At 45.6% G+C, this 26,957-nt stretch overlaps 1 protein-coding gene across 1 annotated transcript in view; it reads right to left on the bottom strand.

Moving 5' to 3' along the window:
• Positions 1-1,005: 1,005 nt before the first annotated feature.
• Positions 1,006-26,957, bottom strand: part of LOC122946254 (RAC-beta serine/threonine-protein kinase A) — a 40,617-nt gene continuing 14,665 nt past the window's right edge. The window contains exons 3-14 of the mRNA XM_044305737.1: positions 20,433-20,567; positions 20,238-20,349; positions 19,528-19,687; positions 17,495-17,626; positions 15,949-16,014; positions 15,800-15,868; positions 15,427-15,549; positions 14,014-14,142; positions 13,549-13,763; positions 13,326-13,413; positions 11,068-11,170; positions 1,006-3,716 (exon numbers count right to left, since the gene is read on the bottom strand). Of these exons, the coding sequence (XP_044161672.1) occupies positions 3,637-3,716; positions 11,068-11,170; positions 13,326-13,413; positions 13,549-13,763; positions 14,014-14,142; positions 15,427-15,549; positions 15,800-15,868; positions 15,949-16,014; positions 17,495-17,626; positions 19,528-19,687; positions 20,238-20,349; positions 20,433-20,567 (1,412 nt within the window). The 3' untranslated portion in view covers positions 1,006-3,636. The remainder of the gene's footprint in view (positions 3,717-11,067; positions 11,171-13,325; positions 13,414-13,548; positions 13,764-14,013; positions 14,143-15,426; positions 15,550-15,799; positions 15,869-15,948; positions 16,015-17,494; positions 17,627-19,527; positions 19,688-20,237; positions 20,350-20,432; positions 20,568-26,957) is intronic.

Here is a 26,957-nt window from a genome sequence, read left to right as displayed (position 1 = left end):
GGAGTCTTAGTTGCCTCTCTCGTCTCTTCGAACACTTCTGCATCAAGTCTATATACTTTATATCTATACTGAAGGTTTTAATTTTTCACTGTTAAAAAGATCTCTGCTTTCTGTCAGTAAATGCAGTATTCCTGTTCACAGTTAAAGGGATTCTCTCAGCAGTTTTACGCTGCCCTATAGAAGGGCAGCACAAACTGGTGACAAGGACCCTGAGAAAACCACTTAACTGACAGACGTCTACTAAAACATGTGTAAAGCCTCATTCACACATCAGTGTTTCCCCATCAGTGATTGTGAGCCAAAACCAGGATTGGAGCCGCCACAGACAAGGTATAAGGGAAAGATCTGCACCAGTTCTGTGTTTAGAGCCGCATCTGGTTTTGGCTCAAAATCACTGACCGAACACTGACGTGTGAATGAGGCTTTAAACAGCTCCAGTGCAATGGATATGAGGACTCTCCGGCACGCTGCGCACTGACCAGCTCCAGTGCAATGAATATGAGGACTCTCCGGCACTCCGCGTACTGACAGCTCCGGCGCTCGTCTCACTCTGAAGCTGATCAATGCATATTTTAGCAGACAGCTGGGTCAATTCATTGAAGTGTTTTACTAGGGGTCTCACGCCTCAGTTTGCACTGACCTTTTGATAGGACACCATAAATGCAGATGGGATTTTGTATATATCTCATATACTTAGGTGGTCCTGTATCACACTGCAGATTTGCAGCACAAAAACCTGTGTGGCAAATACAAACGCAATACACAGGTGCAGGTGCCTGAGGGGCATGCACATGGCAATGTAGTTTATGCAGATTATCCCCACATGTCACCATCTGCACTGCAAATTTGACAACTGACATGCCGCAGACTACAAACTGTGCACCGCAGGTCAACTTCCGCACCATGTAGATGAGATCTGATTCTGAACTATTCTGCAGGAGAATCCACATGTAATACGCTACATATGCGTGAGGCCTTAGAGATTCCAGTCTCAACCTTTCATGGTTCAGAGAGATCGAATTTTTTTATTTATTTCCTCAGATCGGTGCCAGTTTTTGCACAAGGATTAGTTTTGGTTTGCATCTCAGCTGCATTCACTGAAATGAGGCTGAACTGCACTTGTAGACACAAGCCATGCACAGGTGGAGCTGTTTAATGGGAGGGAGACCCCCATTTGTGTGATCTCCGATAATCTCTGCAAGGCTAGGATGACATGGGTCACCCAACATATTTATAATGCTAGTCTATGGTGCTGCAACTGACAACACTTGCACAAAACCATCTTAGAAAGCTTTTTTTGTGACTGTTGTGTCACAGTGCAACACCATAGACTATCATTCTAAAAGATGTCACGCAACATTACTGCGACACACACAGTCGTGTGACAAATGTCGTTGTGTAGCCCTAGCCTAAAGGTTGGGGCTACTCAACGACTTCGGCCCGTGCTGCAATAGAGCACTGCTGCCACAGGCCGAAAGTTGCCATGTAGCCACCACAGGGGTATTCCAGATTTTCAATACCGATGACCTATCTGGATAATATCAGATTGGTAGGGGCCCAACATTCAGCATCCCCACTGATCTGTTTGGGGCAGCTGCTGGAAGCTAAACAGTGGACATGACCAAAAGGAGAAGACTCCGTCAACTGTGTAGTCATGTGGTGAGAGCGTCGGCATACAGTAGCTCGGCTCCCTTTTACATGAGTGGGAGCTCAGCTGCAGTATGCAGGCACGTTCACTGCCATAATCAGCTGTTTGGTGGCGATACCCATTGTTGAACCCCCCACTAATCTTATGATGATGACCCATCTGGAGGACACGTTATCAATACCAAAAAGTTGGTAAACCCCTTTAAGGAACGCTCTGGACAGTACAGGACTTGAGTGGGTGGTGCATGACAGGGATTAATCCCTTTGTGTCCTTTGGCTCCTGTGTCATGCTCCGCCCATCCTCTGGCCCTGCACTGAACACAACAGTTTTAATTGAAGCATTCCTTTAGCCAACGGAATTAACCGAAAAACCCACAAAAATTTATTAAAATATAGTCTGGTTGGTTTTTTTAGCCTGAAAAAAAAAATTAAAATATAAAAAAGACAGTGAGTATTGAATGTTTTCATTTCAAATGTCTAAAAAAATCATTTCAAATAATAGAGACATTCAGCAAATACAGCATAACGTTTAAAGGGCCAGTCCCACGCCTGAACCATCAACATCTTTCAACAATGCTCCATATTCTTCATTTTTTTAGTTGTTGAAAATTTACCTACAAGCGTAACTTTAACGTAACTCCCACCCCCCCCCCCCCACAAAAAAATTGTACATTCACAAGCTAAATTAAATAAGTATTAGCAAAACATTTCCAAACTGGTGCATGGGACTGCCCCTTTAAAGGATACCTTCCTAAGAGCAAAATTCAGCTTTCGCTAAGTTAAGAAATGAATTATTGCTCCTGAAACTGCTGCTTTTAGGTATTATTCGTCTGGTACGGTTTAAAAAAAAAAAAAAAAAAAAAAAAAAAAAAAAAAGAAGAACAATCTTTACAGGAAAATCCTGGTTATAGTAAACAAATCCCCCCCCCCCCCCCTGGTTTTTAAAGGATTCCCGATGAATGGTACATTCCTTAATATTTGAGGTGGGACATGTCTGACAAAGCTCTCCACCAATGAGTTTGCTTGTTTCTTACCACATGGTGAAAGATACATTGTCAAATCGCTGCTGACAGAAAAGAAAAAAAATAAAAGAAAAAATTAAATGTTTTCCTTAAAGAGCTACAAACACATACACAAAATTAAAAACAAAAATTATTGCTGTCGACCCCAAATTCCATTTTTTTTTTATGGGGAAGGGGGTTGGGTCGGTGGGAAGTAACATGAATACATTCAGCTATTGAAACTAAGCCTCTTACATGCTCGTGAAAAGCGGGAAGGCATACACACCGTACTTAAAGGTGTACACGCCCTAATTACAGAAGATCAGGCCAGTAACACAAGTGATGGCAGTGCGCTAGAGCCCCGCCTAGTGGCCATGAAATTACCTGCAGACAAACAAGATGTGGTGAGGACGAGTACAAGAACGTGAAGGGAAATGCTTGAATATGTTAGTACGATTGCTCCATGTACCGACCAAGTGGAAAGAGCACCATAAGACCCACTTAACCGCCTGGACACGCTACAGCCTACGTTTCCCTACCACGACATGCACAAATAGGGAGACCCGTGGAGCACAGCTACAAAATCATGGTACCGTTATGAGGGCGGGACGCCGTTCGTGGCCGAGCGGGTCCCCTGTAGGAGAAGGCAGTAGCTGCTAAGGACTTCGGGATGGCTTTCCTGTGTCTCATCAACACTATGGCTTACAATCCGGTTACGCCCCAGCAGTAAAAGGCAATTAAACAGATATGAAGAAATTATCAATCCACGATGACGGTCCATGTTGTAGAGCAAATAGTCATTTTTTGTTTTTTTTTGTGTGTTTGTTTTGAGTACATTTTGAAAAAGAAAATGGTCTCTTAATCAGGATTTGGGGACGGTAGGCGAATACACAGTTACTGCCCCGTTTCACAAAGGGACAGGATTATCTCCAATTTCTTTCAGTAGAAAGTCTTTAAAATCCCCCCCCCCTTCGTGTGTCTCTTGGATTTACTCCCGAATGCTGGCCGAGTAGGAGAACTGGGGAAAGTGGGCGCGCTGGTCAGCTTCTAAGGCATCCAGGTTATCATCTGCAATGGGAAAGCAAAGGCATCAATTCATAGATTACTTTAATAAATATTATTCCAGTCTAATAACAGATATGATACAAGAAAGGTGGTCTTAAAGGGGTTGGCACTGGTATTAATATTGATGACCTATCGTCCTGGCACCCCCGTCGATCTATATGAAGCGGTTGCAGTGCTCGTGTGAGCGCTGCTTCCTCAAAGTTGCGGTGTGCACCAATCTGATATTGATGACCTATCCATGTTATAATGCTGTGTGAACATAGCCATGGTATGGTTACACAGCAGTATAGTTTATGCAATTTTTGCTGTGTTATCGCACCAAATCTGCATATATTTCCTGAAAATGTTGACACAGATTTGACAGAGACCGTTGCATTGCACAAAATAAAATCTGCTCTGAAAATCTTCACGAGTAATTAATATGCTGTGGATTTTAAAAGTCACACCGCAGGTTAATTCCCATGCTGAAAAAGTCCTCACCATATAGATTTATCTAATCTACTTATGCTAGTTTCACACTAGCGCAAAACTGTTTCTCTACTGCAACAGCCTGCTGGAGTTCATCGCATCCAACATAGTAGACACTACCTATCCCTGCCGGAGTCCATTCACTATAATGGGATCTGGCCCGTTTCTGGCATTAGTGCCGGGAATCAGCCAGACCAAAACTTCTGCTTGCAGCAGTATCTGTCCAACCGAATACAGGCATTAATTCCCACTAGGTCTCATTATAGTCAATGGGGCCTGGTGGTGCTCCAGCAGTTTCTGGCTATGCCAGATGCAATAAACTTCAGCATGCTGTTCCTCTACCACAGAGATGCTCAACCTACAGCTCTCCAGCTGTTGAAAACTACAACTCCCAGCATGTCTGAACAGCCTACCGCAAGGCATGGTGGGAGTTGTGGTTTTACAACAGCTGGAGGGCCACAGGTTGGGCATCCCTGCTCTACCAGAACAGCCTGCTGGAGTAGTTTAGCTCTAGTGTGGTACTACTTTTCCATAAGGAAAATCTGTGCACTAGGGACCGCAAAACACAGACACCGGCCACGTGTGTTCCGCATTTTGCCTTTTCTTGTCCGTGGCTGCGGACAAGAATAGTACATGTTCTATTTTTTTTTTGCAGGGCCGCTGAACGGAAATGCGGATAGCACACTGTGCTATCTACATCTTTTGCGGCCCCATTGAAAATGAATGGGTCCGCACCCATTCCGCAAAATTGCGGAACGGATGCGGACCCATTTTGCGGACACCATGTGCATATCCACTAGTAATCATTTGTAATGATTATTTTAATGCATAAATCAGTATTTGTATAAGGTAAGCGCCCTTTACACTGCTTGCAAAAATCTGTACAGTATAAACAGAACAGAAAAAAAAAAAAAAACACATACAGTAAACAACTAATAACTGACAAACGTCAGTCGGATTGAACCAGAACTGAGGATCATACTGGTCCACCAACCGCCAATATTTGCGGCAAACAGAACACTGGGTGGGAGCTGTGTCCCCCAATGAACTACGCGAGAAAGATTTTACGGGTGAGTTCACAAAAATCTCGTTTTATCGCTCGTATCATTGGGGGACACAGGACCGTGGGACGTCCTAAAGCAGTCCACAGGGAGGGAAACAAATCACACGCCCATGGAGAAAAAAAAACGCCCTCGAGGATGCGTAATCCGCTGACGCCTGCAAGACCTAGCTGCCTGAAGCAGCAACAGTCGATGTCTAGGAAAGCCCCCGGTAAAACTCAGTGGACTTGCCGGAAGACCAAGACCCTGCCTTCTAGAAGCAATTCCTGGAGTAGATTAACCCGAGAAGTGCCGACCGCTGGTCGGGCAGGCCATAACTCCACTAGAAAGTTACTGTCGGGCAGACATCCCTGGAAAAACATCTCGTTGGAAGTTGTCAACTATGACAAGGACCTCCAAGAGAACCAGGTAAAAGTCCGTACAGCGGAATGCGCTAGCTACGGACCAGCGAATCTCAGAGGCCAAATTAGATGGCTGATGGAGCCTGCCCTTAAAAATACGAGGGCGAAAGAAGAGAAAACCCAAGTCTGAGATGACCTGGAAAGCGGCGACTACCTTCTGCAAGAAAGAAGATACTGGGCGGAGCACTGCCTGATGCAAATGACAAGGGACAAATGGACATACAAGAAGGCGCTATCATCTAGAAAAGCCGCCGAATAGAAGATCCTGCCACCCGGAATGCTGCCTTCCTAGAAATAAAAAGTCGTCCCAGAGGAAAGGCTCGTTTGTCCCTGAAACGCCTCCAGCAATCTACAGAACGTTGGGACGAAGCCGGTTGCTGGCCACAACTGTGGAAGCGGAACCAAAATCCAGGTCCACAGGATCCTCCTCTGGGCAAAAGAACACCCCTTAGGAAGTGGTAAATTGGTAGACTAATGCCCCTAGAGCCATCAGGCTTGTGGTGAGACTTCTAGAAAGAGAAGCTGCTTTAGAAACTACTCAGAAAAAAATCCCTGAGACAGGCATGCCAAACTGCAGGCCAAAGAACCAATACCTCAGATAAAAGTAGAAGCAAAAAAAACGATGTGAGCATCAGCGGTGATGGAAAGCCCCATAAGTGACATATTGACCATACGTCGACACTGCCCGGAAGGGCAGATGACCAAGGTAAAAGAATACCCTCCATGGAAAAAAATAGATCCTGGATTCCATAGCTATACACCCTATTGCTACCGGTCGAGTAGAACGAAGGGAAAGATGGTCAGCAATCCAGCTAGAGGAAGGACCGGAAAGAAAAGGGTGTTTCGTTCCAGGAACGAAACCCCTACCAGTGGTGGCAAGGCGTGACAGACACCTGCTCAGCCCGGCGTGGGGAGACCTGTAGTCCACCCCCAGAATGAGCAGTGAAAGGAATGACCACCATCGGCTTGAGGTGACACAGAAGTAATAATATCTGAAGGAAGTTATCACTGTAGTGGTAGACGAGTGGCGCAGGGACTAAGCTACCCAGTAGAGCGCACCCAAAGTAAGGTGCTGATAGCTATGGCATTTACGCCAATGCAAAGCCTGAGTTGATGACACAAGAACAGTTGTCAGAGCAACGGACAATTAACAGTAATGAAGACCATTAAGAGGGCAGGGCAAAAGCCCATTGCCATCAGAGACTGGCACTTTACAAAATCTCTTGGTAATGTAATACACCGCCTGAGGAGGAGCCCATACAAGGGAAGCCACCAGAGTAATGCAAACGCCATACTCCAGCTGAGGAGGAGGCCACACTGTAGAGGATACCGATTCCAGAGTCAGAAGAAACCGCCGTCTGATGAAGGAACTGTGCAGTAGGAAACCTAGCATGTAGTGGAGGTGCAAATACCCCTTGTACAGTAAGAGCTACAGCATGCTCCTCCCAGCGTAAAACTGAGGGAGTGGCCTAAGGACACCCAGAAGTAGCATGGCACCATGCTATCTCAGTCAAGTAGAGCCATCCTGAGGCACTCCGTCTAAAAAGGGGGCAGAAGAGGAGAAACCGCCGAAGCAGTGCAAGAATAGAACCCCTATCTGAGGGGGCTGACCCACTGCCGCGAGTTCGATCTCCGGCCCTAATGTGAAAACTTCCCCTGCTTAGAAGAACACGCCGTAGTAGCCATTGCAGAGTGCCAGCAAAACACCCTCATTTAAATAAGGAAGAGTGGTGGCCCAGAATACAGAGTCAGTGCAACCTTGGGCTCGCTGGATCGCAATCACAGTATAATGGCGTGCACAGAACACGTTGTAGAGGACTAATTCCAGACCGACCTGAACGGTGAAGGCCCATGGGGATGGGGGGGGGGGGTCCTCAAGGGCACCTGACTGTTGCTGAGTGACCCCCTGAGAGAACAAAGGTAGACATATCTGCGCCCCCAACCAGTACCGGAAGAAAAGGAAGGATACAATATGGGAGTAGCCCCAGTATCCATATACCACTAGATGAAGAGTACCAGGCACCAACGGTAACTATTATTGCCGCGGCCCACCTGTGAAGGAAGCCAAGGTATCTAGTGTCGTGGCTTAGTTGAATTAAAGCATGCATAGATGCTCAGTGATTTCCTGTTAGTTGTAAAAGGGGGTAATGCCACGACTGTTGAATAGTATTCAGTGGTAGCGCAATACTCCGTCAAGGAAGGGAGGTAGCGAGATAATCAGAACCGTATCCAACGGTAGTGTAATAACCCCTCTTATGGAGGGGGTAACAACTACTGTAAGCACTGCACTCAATGGAAGTGCAATTACTCCACCTATGAAGGGGAGAAAAATATACAGGAAGTACTGTATCCTGAGTTAGCGCAAGTACCTAACCTAAGGCAGGGAGCAATGCACCCAGCAGGAATTGACCCCAAGAATTACGCCCCTATGGAAGGGGGTAATGGATATGATTAGTCCTGTACCCGGTGGGAAGATAAATTCCTCCACCTATGTAAGGGGGTAATGCTTACGGTAAACACTGCCACCCGCGATAATGCATAACGCCTCCTATGAGAGAGGCTAATGCATAATGCCAGTACTGTACCCAGTGGAACAGCAAATCCATAAACTACGGAAAGGGGGGGGGGGGACGCGAATGGCTGGCACTGACCAGTGCTAGTGCAGTCAGTCCACCTGTGGAAGGAGGGAATACAAAAAGTACTGTATCCAGTAGTAGTGCAAATGCCGCCTAAGGAAGGGGGTAATGCATACAATCAGTACTGCTGTTAGTATGGATGCAATCATAGAAGATTAAACTGGATTCATATCAGAGTCTGCAGAACTGATCCCCCGTTCCCTCAGAACCAACCCTTGCCAGAAGGGAGGGTTCTGAATATAACCCTAATGAGGAAGGGTGGAGGTGCGGAGGAGACCTAGGAGGAAAGTGTCATTCTCTGGCCCGCTCGTGCGCAGCTCTACCTCTCAGCATCTAGCCATGGCAGTTGCAGGCTGTGTCGGTGGTGATACAACAATCAAACCACCCAGTAGGTGGAATCGGCACCTCTACAGGACCACTCACTGGATTGTGTGGGCGGTACTTAAATCAACCCACAAGCCTGGAGGGTGGATTGGAAACTTCCAGAGGTCCTCCATTGGATTGCGCAGGTGGATTATCAACCAAATGACCCAGGAGGGTGGATTGGGAATCCTTCAGATGTGCTCCCCTGGATTTGCACAGGTGGACCATAGGGCGGATTGGGGAGTTACAGAGGTCCTCCACTGGATTGCACAGGTGGTGGCATATAAACCAGACGACCCAGAAGGGTGGTCTGGGAATTCTTCATGTGTCCTTTACCAACCAAACAGCCCCGGAGGGCAGATTGGGAAACTGAGCAATCCTCCACTGTCTGGATAGGACATGGCCCCAGTCCCGTACCCCACCATCAGGGTGGACCTGCGGTGATGTGGACTGAGTGGGGAAGGACTACCTGTGATGAATAAGATGAATAAGAGGCAGGAAGGGGTTACATTTCCTAAACTTAAGGTATTTGGCCTGCAGAAAGGGAACACCGGATAATCCAGTGCCGGCTGCAAAAATGTGACTTGCAATGAAGGGTTAACCCAGCTCAGAGGACCGGAGGCGGAGCTCAGCGGGCACCTGGGGGAGGGAGAAGCTAGTCGGGGAGAATTTGCGCCTAAAAGATGAACCCGCCCCCTCCCATAACCGGAATGAAAGTTGCGGCTTAGTAGGCCGCAAAGCCGGGACAAAGTTCTGCGCACAGCCAACCGGGCGGTACTGCCGGCCGGCTACCACAGAGGGACTTGGATCGGTGGGCGGATGTGTCCACTTGCGTCCACCTGCCGCGGGAAGCCATCCCGAGGCCGCAATAAAACAGCACCGGCCGAGTACCGGTAGGCCCGAAGAGAAGTCGGGGCATAAATTTTCAGCGCCCGGCCAAACGAAGAGTCGTCCGGGAAGCGGAGTGTCCGGAGCAGCGCTCTCAAGCGCCCTGGTTGCATACTGGCTGCGGGAGCTCACCCCGCAGGCCGGATAACGTAAGGCTGCAGAATGTTCGAAATGCGCCCTTTAGATAGCGGACGCAGACCCCGCAGGCCGGAATGAATATCCGGAATTAAATAACTAGATAGGGGAACCCAGGCCCCCAGATTTGGACAGAAACCCAAAACCTACATTGGGGGCTGAGGTTATGTGGGGCCCTCACCAGGAAATGGCCCACTTTGAAGAAAAATGTCCTCCATTTTAGGATGAGGTGACCAGGGGGAGGGGGAGCTGAGGATACTTACCCAATCCGGACTACTTACCCCATCTTCATCCTCTTCTCTTCACCCCTTCTCAGAGTACCAGCAGGGTCACCTCTTCAGCCGCTGGCACCCAAAGTGGCAGGAGACTGGAATAGCGGAGGGTCTCGCCGGATTCAGGTGACCCCTTGGCTGGCGGGAAGCAGGGGAGCTGGGCTGCCCTGGTCCACTTTTGTTTCTTGGGGAGGGCGAGCGGTGAGGGATTCCGACACCAGCCTTGCTCCGGGGTAGACAGACGGGCTAGGCGACTGTTTCCCCAAACCTAAAAAGGAAAAAGATAAAAATAATAAAAGTAAGCTACCCTGCAAAAGCAGGGGAGGTCTGCCTCCTACGACACCAAGCTAAAAGCTGGTATGCTCTCTCCAGGCTGGAGGGGGTATAGCCTGCAGGGGAGGAGTTATCACTTTTCAGCCTAGTGTCTCCTCCTAGTGGCAGCAAGCAGCTATACCCACGGTCTTGTGTCCCCCAATGATACGAGCGAGAGAAGAAAAAAAAAAAAAAGCCAATTTGCAATTTTTGGGTCATTTCAACTTTATAAAATGTAATCAAAAAGTTTCACACACTTCAAAATCGGTATCACTGAAAAGAACAGAAGAACGGATCGCCCCACAAAAAATGAGGCTTCACACAGCCCCGTACACACAACAACAACAAAAAATAAGTTAAAGTGGTCAGAATATGGTGATAATTCTTTTTTCACAAAGGTTTACATTTTTTTCTCTCAGTATTGAAACGCAAGAAAAATTATACAAGTGTGGCATCGTTGTAATCGTACTGACCTGGTGAATGAAGATAACAGGTCAATTTTCCCGCATAGTGTACAGTGTAAATAAAATAAAAATTTGTGTCAGAATTGTGTTTTTCCAAATTCTATCCCATTTGGAATCCCCCCCCCCCCTCCCATTAAATGGTATGCAACCGTAAATGGCGCCATTATAAAGTACAACTTGTCCCGCAAAACAAAAAGCCCTCATATAGCTATGTGAACAGAAAAAAAAAATTAAAATTAAAATAAGTTAGGACAATAGGAAGGCAGGGAGTGAAAAAACAAAAACTCAAATATGTAAAATCTCAAGGTCCCCTAAGGGTTAAAGGGTGTGTGTGTGTGTTAGGGGGGTACTTACATCTGTCTGGAGGCGTTACTGTTATGGATTGAGCTGTAAATTCATCGTCAAAATATCTGGTGTCGATTTCAGAGGTGACTTGTGGCTTAAAGGGTGGGGTGAGCTAAATGCAAACAAAAGAAGTAATTAATCAGGTGACCGATTCCAATTTAGCAAGTTCCACGAGCACAAACATTTTCCAAAGTAGACAATTGATCAGTCACTGGTAGTAGCACGATCACAATGCTAAAGCTGAGCGCACGTACATCAGTTGCGACCAGTTTGAGAGACATGCGTAAGTGCACTTAGTGCACAGGTCTGGCATCTGTACACTGGCAGCACTGGACAGAAAAACGTAGCGTCAGGCATTTCTCTGTCCAGTGCTATATGACATTCGGTATCGCATATAATGCACCAGATGTATGTGAATGCTCCAATAAAAAACTATGGGATCAGTTCTAGCTTCAGCTTCCCTCCAGCATTTTCTTTATCGTGCCAGAGAGAAAATGAGCCAGATTGCCAGACAAGTCAAGGGGCTCTACGAATATCATGAGCAGTTTAAGGTGCCTATACACATTAAATGGAAGCCCGCCAAACCCCCTAATGTGCAGGAGGGCCACCAAAATCTCATGCAACAGCAGATGTTATGAGAAAGGATCAAACTTGGTGGATTTCCACATGCTCAATTCGTTTGTACTTGTAAGAGATAAGACCTCAACAGGAATCAGACAGTGGTTTATTACGTCCTCCCCATTGCAAACATGCATGATTGGCTGAGTTGAGTGTGCATGTAAATGAGAGAGAGTCTAGAATAATTGTCGGCACGAGCAGCTGACAGCTATCTAAGGTGTATGGGCAACCTTTAGGCTACTTTCACACTTGCGGCAGAGTGATCCAGCAAGCAGTTCAGTCGCTAGAACTGCCTGCCGGATCAGGCAATCTGCATGCAAACGGACAGCCTTTGTAGACGGATCCGTCTTTCCGTTTGTCATACCGACAAACTGATCCGTTTCAATTATTTTTTCCACATTTTTAACGGATCCGGCATTGCGGTCTTTTTAATACCGGATCCAGCACCAATACATTTCAATGTAAATTAATGCCGAATCCGGCATCATGGCAACCGATTCGGAATTTTGGACTTAAGCATGCTGCGGTATATCCTCAGTCTAAAACGCTGTTCAGTGACTGAAGTGATGACATCCTGAACGGATTGCTCTCCATTCAGAATGCATGGGGATAAAACTGATCTGTTCTTTTCCGGTATTGAGCCCCTAGGACTGAACTCAGTCCTGGAAAAAAATAACGCAAGTGTGAAAGTACCCTAAGCCTTATAGGAGTTGTTCCGTTTCAAGCAGAAAACGTACATCACAAGCAATCTTCCTGGGGTAAATAGATCGTGACTTACACAACAGATCCCGTGCTGTTGCGCCAGTTCTCCTGGTAAAACTCTGTTTATCTGGCTGCAGCAGTGATGTCATGTCGACAACATGTAACCACTGAAGTCAATCACTGGCCTCTAGGGTGCACTGCTGAGGCCAGCGATTGGCTGCAGCGGTTATATGTCAATCAGATGTCACCATCACAGTTGGGTAAACAGAGCCCTGCCAGGAGAATTGGAGTGTCAGTGTGGGTGCTGTTAGGTAAGTAAGGGGAATCGGTCAGCCCCAAAAACACTCCCCAAAATAGACTAAGCGGTGTATAGTGAAAGTGGTGCCCAGTCAGACTGTAATTATTTTCCACTCCCTTGTATTTTGACAAATCAGCAGTAAAATGCATTGATAGGATTCCTCTCCATTTAGTGTGTGAGCAAGGGATTATTCTCAATGCATTTTACAATTGGCTTGTCACTTACACTATACACAGCTTACTCTAGCTTGCCTCAGATTCCCTTTAATGATCTTTTCTTTATTGCAGGTGGATCACAAGTGTTGTTCAGTTTCCTCCTGAAACCAGACAACCCCTTTAAAAAGGAGTTTCTTTGACAAAAAAAAATTTAAAATCTCCTTACGGGTTGTGTCTGGCATGGTCAAGTGAATAAATACAAACTGCAATACCAGCACAACCCATGGAGAAGAGTGGCACTGTTTTGGTGGGAAAAAGATTGTGAGCCCCATTGGGGACAGTGTGATGCCAATGTCTGTAAAGCGCCACAAATATAGTAGCGCTAAATAAGTGCATAAAATAAAAAGGCAGACCTCATTTTACTAATCTTTGATAAACCCTTTAACCAATTTCAGTTACACAGCTAGACGGTACATTATGTGCACTTGGCTCACCTTCCTCTGATTCACATCTTGCCAGTTGATAGAAGCAAAGAACCGGTGATCCTTCACTTCTTGAGCATCAGTGGGGCCACCTCCAAGCCTAAAGACAGAATACCAGCAAATTATTACTAGTAGTATTAAATTCTAATAGTCTGGATCCCCATCTGCTTGTCCTAGTTGCCAAAAATTTTAGGATATCTCTATCCCACATGTAGCATAAATAGGCACCACCTACCTCTGTTTAGGATCCTTTTTAAGAAGGCCACTCAGAAGAGACTTTGCTTCGGGGCTTAGAGTGCGAGGGAAGCGAATTTCCTCCATAAGGATAAGCTCAAAAAGTCTTTCATGGTCCTGATTGTAGAACGGTAATCTCCCACACATCATTTCATACATCACCACTCCCAAACCCCACCAATCCACAGCTCGGCCATAATCGTTGTCCTCCAACACCTAAAGGTAGGACACAATTCGTCAGCATCATTTCTGGTAGTAGAGCATTCAGAGCTAGGGGTTTATAGTAGATAAGCGTCATGGCATCTCATAGTAGACTCATAATACATTTTAACCAGTGAAGAGGATTATTTTAGAAATTCCATAAGCCCTCATTATAATGTATTTCACTATATTTAGTCACTCAGTATATGTAGAAAACACAACTCTGCTCTCTAAATATCAAGCATACAGGTCAACATGCACTTACCTCAGGAGCTAAGTACTCTGGGGTGCCACAAAATGTCCTCATAGTGGCCCCATCTGTGATCCCCTCTTTGCAAAGTCCAAAATCTGTGATCTTCACATGACCGTCTTTGTCCAGCATGAGATTCTCCAACTACACAATATACAAAAAAATATATATAATAAAAAAAAAATTTGAAAAACATGCAATTTTCAGCATTGGAAAAAGAGTCCAATTGATAGCACGGGGCTACTGAGTCCCTTGCAAAAAATTTCAAACATGCTTCAGACAGGAGGCTTATTACACATTTTAACTTAAATTGTGATCTGGACTCATATGCAGTACTAAAAGGAAAGAAGGACCGCCACTCGCTGTTGGTATATAATCTTGTGATTTAGGCTAGGTCTACACAGACATTTGTCGCGCGACTTATTGTCAACAATAAGCCGTGCGACAGATAGGGCACAACTACACTGCAACATTTGTAGCGCAACATTTTGTTGCACCAATGTCGCGTTACAATTTTTTATAATGGCAGTCTATGGTGTCGCACTGCAACATGCTGCGACGCAACAGTCGCAGAAAAATCCATCTCGAATGGATTTTCTGCGACTGTTGCGTCGCGGCATGTTGCAGTGCGGCACCATACACTGCCATTATAAAAATTGTCGCGCGACATTTTTGCAACAAAATGTCGCGCGACAAATGTCGTCGTGTAGACCTATCCTAATTGTCATATTCCAGTGACGTGTTTCGGCATACAATCTGCCTTTATCAAACTGACAGTTTGATAAAGGCAGATTGTATGACGAAACGCGTCACTGGGATGTGACAATAAATCACAAGATTATATACCAACAGCGAGTGCCGCTCCTTCTTTCCTTTTATCTACATGGGACGCCTGCCCTGGGACACGCGCACATGCCACTCTATTTCCCGCTGTGCCAATCGATACATTGTATCCATATGCAGTAGTAATTATGTTACTGTAGATAATAGTCCAGAATCGTGGTGACAGATTGCTTTTATTTTCCTAGTTTCCCACTTTCCCTCGCTGCCAGTGCTCAAAGCTGCACTGAAATACACAGTCTGGACTGTTGTGCTGTACTAACAAATGGAGAGGACTACTGTGCGCATGAATAGCAGTCCTGACCCTGTATTTCAGCAGAGCTTTAAAGGCTTAAAACGAATAAAAAAAATAAAAAATAAATAAAAAGATAGTTAATTCCTTATTTGCAATACTATTCAAGTCTTACAGCAGGTGATACTTGAAGATCGTGGTGACAGATTCCCTTTAAAAGGGATTTTCCAGGATATAAAATGGTTAGACGCTGCAGTTGAAAAGGGGGGGGGGCTTTAGTCTACGCAGCCATGCCTGGCATTGCGCCCATCCCCCCCCCCGCCCCCTAAACTTTACAGTGATAGACGACCTGTTACCTTTATATCCCTGTACACCACGTTCCTGGAGTGGAGATATTCCAGGGCTGACACAATCTCTGCACCATAAAACCGTGCTCTGTCTTCCGTAAAGACTCGTTCCCGAGACAGGTGAAAGAACAGCTGTTGAGACACACAAATACCTTACTCAGCAATGCTACGTATAATGGAGGAACATTTGTTCCAAACCGTCTTGCTGACGGATCAATCCGGACAGCTGACAGATATGAAATTTTCATGTATTCTCATTATCACAGCATACACCGCCAGATATCACTTTCAGTAATCTGAATGCAGGCATATCTATATACGGCAGAAACAGCATGACGCATTTCTCACTGCCTTCAACTTCAATATACTGTCCACGTCTTACCTCTCCTCCATTAGCATACTCCATAACGAAGCAAAGCCTGTCACTTGTCTGGAACGCATATTTCAAAGCCTAGAGAAACAAATACATAATGAGATCTGAGAAACTACAGATCTACAAATACAAATTTAATGTTACCGCAGGACACTCACTGTTAGGAAGGGGTGCCTTGTGTTCTGCAAGACTCTGCTCTCGGTAACGGTGTGAGCCACTTCATCCTGAAATCAGAGGGACATGGTAAACCTCAGGCTGCACAACAAATGTCTGAAAAGGATTTATCTGTCTACATGGCTTGCTTTATTTTTCCTCATTTGTGAGAAATCCCATTTTCGCTATTTCAGCAAGAATTGCCGTCCTGCGGTTTTAAAATCTGCATCGCATGTCTATTTTGCTATGGATATTTTCTAGCAGTGTGTGCATAAGATTTGTTAGAGTCTCATTCACGCTGCCGATGCTACGGTAATATGCTGCAGATTTTCCTCGCATCCTTAGGGCTCATGCACACAACTGTATGCATCTTCCGGTGGGAAAAAAAACAACAAGATGACATCCGTGTGATGTACACTTGTTGCATCCTTTTTTTTCTTCTTTGCGGATCCATTATAACAATACCTCTCCTTGTCTGCAAAACGGACAAAAATAGGACATGTTCTATTTTTTTTTTTGTGGAACGGACATGGTCACTGAACGCATATGGAGTCCATTCCGTTTTTTTCCCCCCCAAACCCCATTGAAGTGAATGATTCCGCATACGGACCTGTAAAAGAACCGGAACTGAAAAAAAATATATATATATAAAAAAAAAAAATTTGTGTGTATGAGCCCTAACTAACGCAAAATCAGATTACATCTAGCAGTCCTAAATGTAAAGCGGTGCACGTCAGCCACAGTAACAGTGGAGCAAAAATGAAGAAAGCAGAGCAGGAGAAGATCTTGGTCATTCTGTAAAGCTACATACAGGTTAGACAGCTATTTTTCTCAACACGCTCAGTACACGTGACTCAGCTGAGCGTGCATATAGTGTGAATGGAGAGTAGGCCCTCAATGCCAAGTAGCTGTTAGGCTGGGGCTACATGGCAACAGCAAGCCGCATGGGACTTACATTAACCTCTTTAATCCAAAATCACATACATTTAAGTGACCAGGGTTAAGGGAATGTATGGGGTGAGCTTACTCCATACATTTCAGGAGCTTGCTGTATAATACAGCTGGCACCCGGTCACAATGATTAGGATCGACGAGGACACAGATCCCGGTCATTTAACAATCTCAGCTGGCAACCGCAGCATCTTTGGGGTAAGGCAAAGGGAAGGGGCTCTATCTGCCTTCCGAAGGTTCCCAGGCTTGTCATTGTTAGGTTGGGTTCATCTCACATTTTTGCCCTACCTTTAACGTTAGGAGAAGGAGGAAATACAACTTGCCCCACAAAAATAAGCTCTCATATGGCTATGTGAACAGAAAATGTAAAAAGATATGGCTTTTGTAAGGAAAAAATGAGCCTGGACCTCAAACATTAGGGGCATATCTTAGCAATATGCCTACAATGTCCAAGATAGGAATAACCCTTTAATGGCACTGATAGTCCTAATTGATCCGAGACTATTCAAGAGCGTACAGGTGACTATATTGTTCAGAAAATATAGACGATAATAAATTGTGTGTGTTTCCAGGCCAGGAAATTGCACATTCGGCACCAACCTTAGCAATTATGACATCTTTCCGTAAAATCTTCATAGCGTAGTAACGACCTGTTGCTTTCTCTCGGACCAGGATCACTTTTCCGAATGTTCCTTTTCCCAGCAGTTTCAAATAGTCAAAATCATTCATTGTCTGAAGAAAAAAAAAAAACAAACAGCATGAAAATGTACCGGTAATAAGAGTAAAGCATGCGTAGAATATCCAGAACTAATGGGTTCCCCTTACATGGCCTTAGTTTAGTTTAAGAAGCCTTTATTCCCTTATCGACCGCCTCATTAGGACAAAATACACCCCTCTCCTCCCCCCCACACACACACACAAAATCTAAACAAAAAATAAAACTTGCAGCACATTTATTATGTGTTTTAGACACTTTACAGCTCACTAAATAGTGTGTAGCAAAGGGAGTCATAAAATGTGCCAGGTAAATGTTAAACACCTGAATTTTGGCGCAGGTCTAGCAAAAAGCATCAAATTTATCAAACAGTGTACATGACTGATAAATGTGGTGCAGTTTCTTCCAGTCTAGTCTAGTTTTAGGTCAGTAATACTACATCTTCCGCACTGCGTTAATAGAGGAGGCCCCCCCCCCCCCCATTTTCGATACCTACATCCATGTGTTTAGAGCAGTGAGTGGCTATAAACAGCATTCCCGTTCCTGCAGGATGTCCATGAATTACCGAGAGCCCATTGATTTAACTGGGTACCATGTAATATGTCACTTCACCTGTGGTGGAGCTGCAGGGGAACTTAACACTTAAAAGGGGTTATCCAACCCCTATAATGCCCGGGCACCTCATACAGGTTATACTTAACCCGTTCCCCAGCACCCGCATTGTTAGTGATGCCCACATGGCTTTGATAACCCCTTTAAAGGGAACCTGTCACCGGGATTTTGTGTATAGAGCTGAGGACATGGGTTGCTAGATGGCCGCTAACACATCTGCAATACCCAGTCCCCATAGCTCTGTGTGCTTTTATTGTGTTAAAAAAAACGATTTGATACATATGCAAATTAACCTGAGATGAGTCCTGTGCCTGACTCATCTCACATACAGGACTCATCTCAGGTTCATTTGCATATGTATCAAATCGTTTTTTTGACACAATAAAAGCACACAGAGCTATGGGGACTGGGTATTGCAGATGTGTTAGTGGCCATCTAGCAGCCCATGTCCTCAGCTCTATACACAAAATCCCGGTGACAGGTTCCCTTTAAGCTGCATTCACACAGGCCAGTTGGATGCTCGTCAAGTGGAAGTGACCGCTGCCTTTACACTGTATGAAATCGCTACTGCCATCTCTTGTCACTATACAAAATCATTGTTCCCGTGCAGCAGAGTGCTGTTTAAACGGCACGATCTGCAGCCCGGGAACGACGAGGTGTCAGCACGTTTGATAATTTCAACTGATGAACGTCTGAGATGACAACTATTCTGTATTCGTAAATGTGAAGGAGACTCTGGTTTTCCTGGATGCTTTTCTGCAGTGAACTCAAAAGCATGTGATTGCTGTACCAATGTTAAAAAGTTGTATTAAAAAATTTAAAAAAAAGCTACTTTCTTCTAGAAACAGCGCCACTCTTGTCTATGGGCTGTGTCTGTTATTGCAGCTCAGTCACAATTGCTAGAATGGGACTAAGCCGAAACAGTAGTCACGCTCGTGAGTAAAAAGAGCGCTCTATCAGGAAGAAAGCAGACACGTTTTTCTAAATGGGTGTTTTCGAACCAAAGTGAAGGCATGCCGACAGTGATCCCCAATGATTCCTACAACAATAAGGATTTTTTTTCCTCTAGATCCGAGAAGTAAACACAGCTTAGACCAGTGATGGCTAACCTCCGGCAATCCAGCTGTGGTGAAACTACGACTCCCAGCATGCTCTATTATTTCTATGGAGCTCTAGTCTTGGGAGTTGTAGTTTTATCACAGCTGGAGTGCCGAAGGTTAGCCATCACAGGCTTAGACCCATTGTTATGACCATAGTATGGATGCTTTCACTGGCCAATACGGCTTCTGCATTCAGTAATACTTACAACTTTGGGTCGTCCCTTGGACATGGCTATATCCATCTCATCCGTACTTGGGGTGTCACTAGGAGAACCACACTTGATGTCCATGGCCTCCTCCTCTTCCTCATTCTCCTGGTTCTTCAGGCTGTTGGCTACAGTTTGGATCGCCCTCATCCACTCCTCCCTGTATTAGCGATGTGATTATTACCAACAGAGAGAAATGGGATATTCTGTATATTGTAAAACATATATTTGGTGGTTGACAAAAAAAATAATAATTCCCAGCTAGGGCTCTTATAATTGACTGATCCTCCGTCTCCATGCCTTGCACTTGCTCAGAAGTCTGAAGTGCAGAACATGATGGTGCTTGTGGTCACTGTAAGAGTCTATTCACACGTCCGCAGTGTTTTGCGGGAATCGCAAATTGCAGATCCGCAAAACACCGGGACGGCAACCCATTAAAAATGCAGCATGCAGACAAGAATAGGACAGGTTCTATTTTTTTGCGGAGCCACGGACCAGAAGTTCGGGGCCGCGGACCGAAAATGAGGACAGCACACTGTGTGCTGTCCGCATCTTTTCTTTCCCCATTAAAAAATGAATGGGTCCGCACCCATTCCGCATAATTGCAGAACGGATCCGGACCCAAAGTGCGGACATCTGAATAGAGCCTTATGGACACCGTCAGCACTTTACTGGGATACATTGTGAGAGATTATGTTTTAGCCTCATACCTTTCTTCCGGGGTGTCCACATGAAAAGTGCGCTCGATAACTGTAGTCCACTGCAAACAACGGATGACAAAGGTGTTGGGGCGGGGGCGCTCTGTCTTCATGAGCTGACATTCTGGGAAGAGATGGACGTTACCCATCTAGCAGGTGTTAAATGGCTCCTGTGACATATACTGCTTCTCAGATTCTAGGACCTACCTCCTACAGAGAAGTTGTTGAGCGGGGGGAGAACCAGGCTTTGCTCTGAGGAATCTGGCTTCTCCTTATAGCCGATAAATGATCCATCACTTTTCAGAAGGAAATATCTGGGTCTCCAGGTCTTTATGTATTCACCTGTGGAAAGATGAAGGCAAAGGTCATACGTAAGGCTCAGCAGTGAGGTGCCTGCCTGGTCCGGTGACTGGCTGTGACCAAGAACTGGTACGGAAGGGAGCCACGAGGCTGGAACGGTGGGTCTTTCAACAAGAGTCTTTAAATGGTCTCTAACTTTTCAAAAACCTTTAGATCGGTGGTGGTCTGAGCGATGACTCCCCCAACGATCCCTAGAACGAGGAGAGTGAAGCACTCCGCGCTCTCTCCCCGCTGCGGAGGATGGAATCGAGACAGGTCCACAGACTTCTATGGAGCCCATCTTGCACAGCGAGGAGAGCAAGCGTGACATGTGAGCACTTCCTTCCCACAGGGTTCAAACCCATCACCGGTCTAAACTGTACAGTTATATCCAACAACCTCTTTAACCCTTTGACGCAAATGGACATAGCTGTACGTCCAGACTGCATCAAAGTTTCTGCAGATGTACAGCTACATCCGAACCGTAAATGAACTGAACTATAAAGTGTTGCTGGCACGGAGAGCAGAGACACCGGAGAAGGCGGTAAGGAACTAATCAGTTAAAACTGCTTGAAATTTAAAAAAAATTGCTTCTAAAATTCTAAGTTTCCTAAAAAAAAAAAAAAAAAAGAAGAAAATTACATTTACAAAATGATGCCGACAAAATAGATGTACAGTAAATGTTAATTAATAACTATTTTATGAGGCATCACTCCGTCTTAAAAGTAGAGGAATTCAAATTTTTCCAAGTTTTCTGTAAATTTTGATTTTTTTAATAAAAGGCAAGGTTCAATTCACACGTCCGCAAAAGATGTGGACAGCAAACCGTGTGCTGTCCGCATCTGCACTTCCGTTCTGCGGGCCCGCAAAAAATGGAACATGCCCTATTCTTGTCCGCAGCCACGGACAAGAAAAGGCATTTCCATCATAGTGGCCGCCATGTGCGATGCGCAAAATGCGAAACGCACATGGCCGGCGTCTGTTTTGCATATCGGAATTTGTGGACCGCAAAACAGTTGCGGACGTGTGAATGGACCCTCAAGCATATAGATTCAAATTTACCCCCAACATGAAGTACGATGTGTCACGAGAAAATATTCTCAGAATGGCTTGGATAAGTAAAAGCGTTCGCAAGTTATTACAACATAAAGTGAAAAAAATAGGGTCAAAACTGGCTGCAGAGGCAAAGGGTTAAGCAGCACAATTTCCCCGTATTTACTGCTTCACATAAAGGCGCGAGGAGGACAGAAAATGAACTATTTGGGACAGAAAGTCTGCGCTCACATGTCACAGCCACCCTGCTGCTGAGGTACGCCAACGATGTGACCGAAACTGCACCGAAATGCAGACTGACGCCGTCTCAAACCTCGCCGCTGCTAAATGCAATGGCAAGCTACCTCTTAGCGGTATAACTGCTTGTACCGCCCATTAAAAATAAAATTGATTTCAGCCGCAGACGCACGGCGTTAGTCAGCACATCTGCTACTACATGTCTTGAGGTTTTTTGTTTTTTCCCCCCCTTTAGTATCACTTTAAGACAGTCGGAAACTACTAAGAGTGAAAATAAGATACGTCTCCTGTTATTTCCAGTATGATATAAACAGATCATTGGCAGAAAGCCATACTATACAATGAAGCGCCGCGCTCAGTGCACTAAATATAGTAAAACACCCAGGAGTAATAACGACACGACTCTCGTAAGAGATGACAGACGACAAGATCCTGACCTCAGGACAAAGGCAATAATACACTGCAAGTCATGTAACAAACAGGGCAAAGATCACTGCACGCACCGCCAGCCCCGGGGACAGGCCTTATAACGGTCTACTGATGGCTGTACCAGTGACTGCTGGTAGAAAGCAGAGCGGGGCAACCATATACGGCTTTATAACAGCACAGGCAATAATTACAGGGCCACAGGGATTACGATGTGTACATTACCGTTCCTTAGGCCCCATTCACACTACTGTGGTTTTGGTTCCCTTTTTTACATTTCAATCCACACTTCCGTTCTGTGACCCCACAAAAAAAAAATATAGAACATGTCCTATTCTTGTACGTTTTGTGGACAAAAATATGCAGTTCTTACAGAGGGACATACCGTTGCGCAAAATCCGGAATGCGCACGGCCGGTATCTGTGTTTTGCGGACGGCAAAAACTGCTACTCCCATGTTCATGATGCCTTACTAAGAGTCACTGCAGTCTGGGTAGAGGCTGTACCATCACCAACTTACAGCACATATCTCCAGATCTGGGAACCTTCAGAAATATTAAAGGGTTTGTCCAGGAATAGAACAACAGGGCAGCTTTCTTCTAAGAACACATGGGTTATGTCTGGTATTGCAGCTAGCCTCCTGTTGCTAGTCAATGTAGCAGAGCTGCAATACCGTACGCAGCCCGTGGTTGCAAGAAAGCAGCTATGGTATTCTAATCCTGGAAAGCCCTTTTAATATACAGTTTGCAAAAATATATATATATTTTTTTTTTACACTGGTGCTTTAGGCCTCGTTCACACGAACGATACGGATTGGCTCCGGATGCGGTCAGGTAAACTCTCACAATTTTGCAAGCTAGTTCAGTCAGTTTTTTCCACGTGGGTGCAACGCATTTTGATGCGATTTTCCACGCGCATGACAAAAAAAAAAAAAAAAACAACTGAAGGTTTGCAAACAACATCTCTTAGGCTACTTTCCCACTAGCGTTTTTACTAGATCGGGCAGGGTCCAGCAAAAACGCTTCAGTTACTAAGGGTCCATTCACACGTCCAGTGTTTCTTTCCTGATCTGTTCAGTTTTTTGCGGAACACATCTGGACCAGATCCGGACCCATTCATTTTCAATGGGTCCTGGAAAAAAAAAAAAAAAAAAAAAAATCGGACAGCACAATGTCTGATTTTTTTTTTCAGGACCCATTGAAAATGAATGGGTCCAGATCTGGTCCAGATGTGTTCCGCAAAAAACTGAACAGATCAGGAAAGAAACAACGGACGTGTGAATGGACCCTAATACAACCATCTGCATCCGTTATGAACGGATCTGGTTGTATTATCTTTAACATATCCCAAGACGGATCAGTCATGAACTCCATTGAAAGTCAATGGGGGACCGTCCGTTTTCTGTTGTGTCAGAGAACATCTTGCCGCATGCCAGGACGGAAAGCAAGCTACAACATGTTGCAGTTTGCTCTCCAGTATGGGAACAGAACGGAATGCATTTTGGAGCATTGTGGTAAGTTACGTTTTGCTCCCAAGAATGGGGACATAAGCGTTTTTTTCCCGGTATTGAGCCCCTATGACGGAGATTTCAATACCGGAAAACTAAAACGCTAGTGTGAAAGTAGCCTTAGGAACCATCAGTGAAAAACGCATTGCATCCGCACCTGCTTCCGGATGCAATGCGTCTTTCACTGAAGCCCCATTCACTTCTTTGGAGCCAGGGCTGCGTGAAAAACGCAGAATATAGAACATGCTGCGTTTTTCACACAACGCAGAACAGATGTGTGGGGAAAAAAAAAAAATGCTCATGTACACATACCCATTGAAATGAATGGGTCAGGATTCAGTGCGGGTGCTGTGCGTTCATGTCACGCATTGCACCCACGCGGGAAAACTCGCTCGTGTGAAAGGGGCCTTAAGCGCATTTGCTTTCCCCTTTAAATGGTGTTTAAGGTGGAGCGGAGCCTCATGTAGGGAGAAGGTTAATGCTACTCTAGGTAATTCAACACAACTCTCCAGAAATAGCCTCTAATCACAGAGCTAATTTTACCCGCTGCATGTCAGGCAGGGACTCGGCACACACGTGTTTCCCTTCATGCGGCTCGTCAGCACCGGGGACCACGCCGATCCTTTTCCAGGTTGCATCTTAGCCGCCGAGTTCCCGTGTTTCCTTTTTTATCTGCACCAGGTCAGTATATATGAGATGACAGGAGAGGAGCTCGTCAAAGCAGGTGATTTGCTGCGCTACCACCTGGTAAAGATGTGCACACCTTTCGTTTCCATGTATCGAGCTGCCATATTTTGAGGTAAAAATAAAAAAGTCCCAGACTCTTTACTATGGTTTAACCAGCAGGAACATGCAAGCAGAGGAAGTGACACTGGCCCTCGGCTTGTTCAAGAGATGGCTGGAAGCTGATAAATGTTGCCACGTCTGTTGCAATTGGTAAAGCATACAGCTCCAGAGAGAGCGACAGCAAAGTGCATGGCACCGAGCACAAGTACCAGTCATTGCAGTCCTCTGAAGAACACAGCAGATGACCGTAGTAAACATACTGAGGGGCTGTTCTCACGGGGCGGTCCCGCTACACATTTTCCGCCCAGCAGAAAAGGAGAGGAGCTATTAACAAATCTCATCCACAGGCCGTCGCTCTTTGCAAAATCACATGCAACACGTGTGGATTTTGCTGCATATTAGGCCTCATGCACACGGCCGTTGTTTTGGTGGCTCAGATGCGGACCCATACACTTCAATAGGGCTGCAAAAGATGCGGACAGCGTTTTGCAGACAAGAACAGGCAGTTATACCAATGGCTGTCTGTGCCGTTCCGCAAATTGCAGAACGCACATGGACGCCATCCGTGTTTTGCGGATCCGCAATTTGCGGACCGCAAAACACACAATGGTTGTGTGCATGAGAGGCCTTAGGCAGTGGATTTTCTCGGCTCCGTTTAGCTGGCAATGATGGAGTTGTCAGACTGCGGCACTGTTGTCCGTGGGCACTGCCTGGTATTCGAGAGGAATGGGGATGTGCACCAACACAAGACAACCCATGGAGAAATGCGGCGCTGTTTCCAACAGGAGAGGAAAACAAGACAGGCTCCGTTCACATTACATGTGTGAACTACAGTCTGCATACATAGCCATAAGGAGCCATTGGAAGCACATCAATAGAGTATGCTTTTTAGCACACGCCGGCCTAAGGTAAAGAATATAGTATAAATAAAAATAAACGTTATACAGCTGCATGCGTCACTACACCCCCCTCCCCTGGAAAATGGAGTGGCATGCAACCATGCTAGTGTGAACTTAAAGGGTCTCCCACAAATAATACTTATCCCCAATCCACATGACCAGGTAAGTGCCTGATCGACTGAACCACCACCATCACGCAAACAGGGCCCCCTATGCTTCCAGTTATAATGGAGCAGCCCGCCGTTGCGGTGCATGCCTGCTGCAGCTCCAGTCAGTACGGTACTATTTGTTGCAGAATTACAAAAGAAAAATTATATATATGCGCAAAAATTACACAAAAAGAAACTAAAAAACCTGCTACAGACTGTATTGTAGACATGCTGAAGACTAAGATCGGTTGCGGAACAGTCAAGCAACATATACCCGTGTATGAGCAGCATTAGCAAGATGGCTTATCCTTGCCGGGTGCTAAAACCTCATGCTCTGCTGACGTTCCAGGATTAATTACGTCCAGCTATTTCAGAGTGATGCCCCGATCACACCCCGACACGGATATGGCAGATTACATGATCAGGGCACACAGTTCTAATACTGCAGCACTTGTCCTGTGACGGATAACACAGGAAAACCTGGGGCCTCCGCAGCCCCCCTATGCAGAGGTGTGTTTTTTATTAGGATTCCACCTCTGGTATTTTAGGAATGCAAAAAGGTCACGCAGGGTTATACCGAATGACAGGAAGCCCTGGGGCACAGGCTATAGAGGGTGATCGCCCATTCAGGCACCGCACAAAGAGGCAACGACCACCGAGCCATTCCAGAGGGTCTCCATTTAAAGATACTTTAATTACGTCTGCTGATTGATGCATTGGAAGGAAAGCCTTCCTTTGTTTCGCACACAGTGCCTGTGAAGTGAAGCATGTGTGCCGTAGACGTGCGCAGAATAGTAATGAGATGGGAGGAAAGCACGGGCACAATAATTACTGAGCTAAATACACTGGTCACATGCAAAATCGTGGGCGATTCCACCACCGGGCCAAAATGGACGCGGGCGCCACTCCACAGCCGGGCCAAAGAGGCATGGGGGTTGTAGTGTTACAGCTATAGACTAATCAATAAAGACGCAATCCTGCGGTGTTTCAAAAGTGCTCACACAGGTCGCCCAGTTATGGATATCTCTATGCGGCTTATTGCCAACCTACAAAGCCCATATCCCCCCCAGCAGAGCACTACTTTACAGAATACAGCTTCTCACAGCACTACATGGTAAGAAATACTATACAACATCCCACAGCAATGAAGACTGTATACGATTACACTGAGTAAACAGAGCGATACCTGCCGTACACATTATAGTGCAGTGATATCGTGGTCAGACGTGACATAAAAGCGCTCGCAGTGGAACAAGAGGCTTAAAACACAGAAGAGCAAATAGTACAGAAGAGATCAAAGTGAAGCAATTACTGTCAGCGCACTGACAAATTAAGGC

Source organism: Bufo gargarizans, chromosome 9, assembly GCF_014858855.1.
Source record: "Bufo gargarizans isolate SCDJY-AF-19 chromosome 9, ASM1485885v1, whole genome shotgun sequence".
In the NCBI taxonomy this organism is placed as follows: domain Eukaryota; kingdom Metazoa; phylum Chordata; class Amphibia; order Anura; family Bufonidae; genus Bufo; species Bufo gargarizans.
Note: the sequence above shows the minus strand (reverse complement) of the source record. Positions and strands in the feature narration are given on the sequence as shown.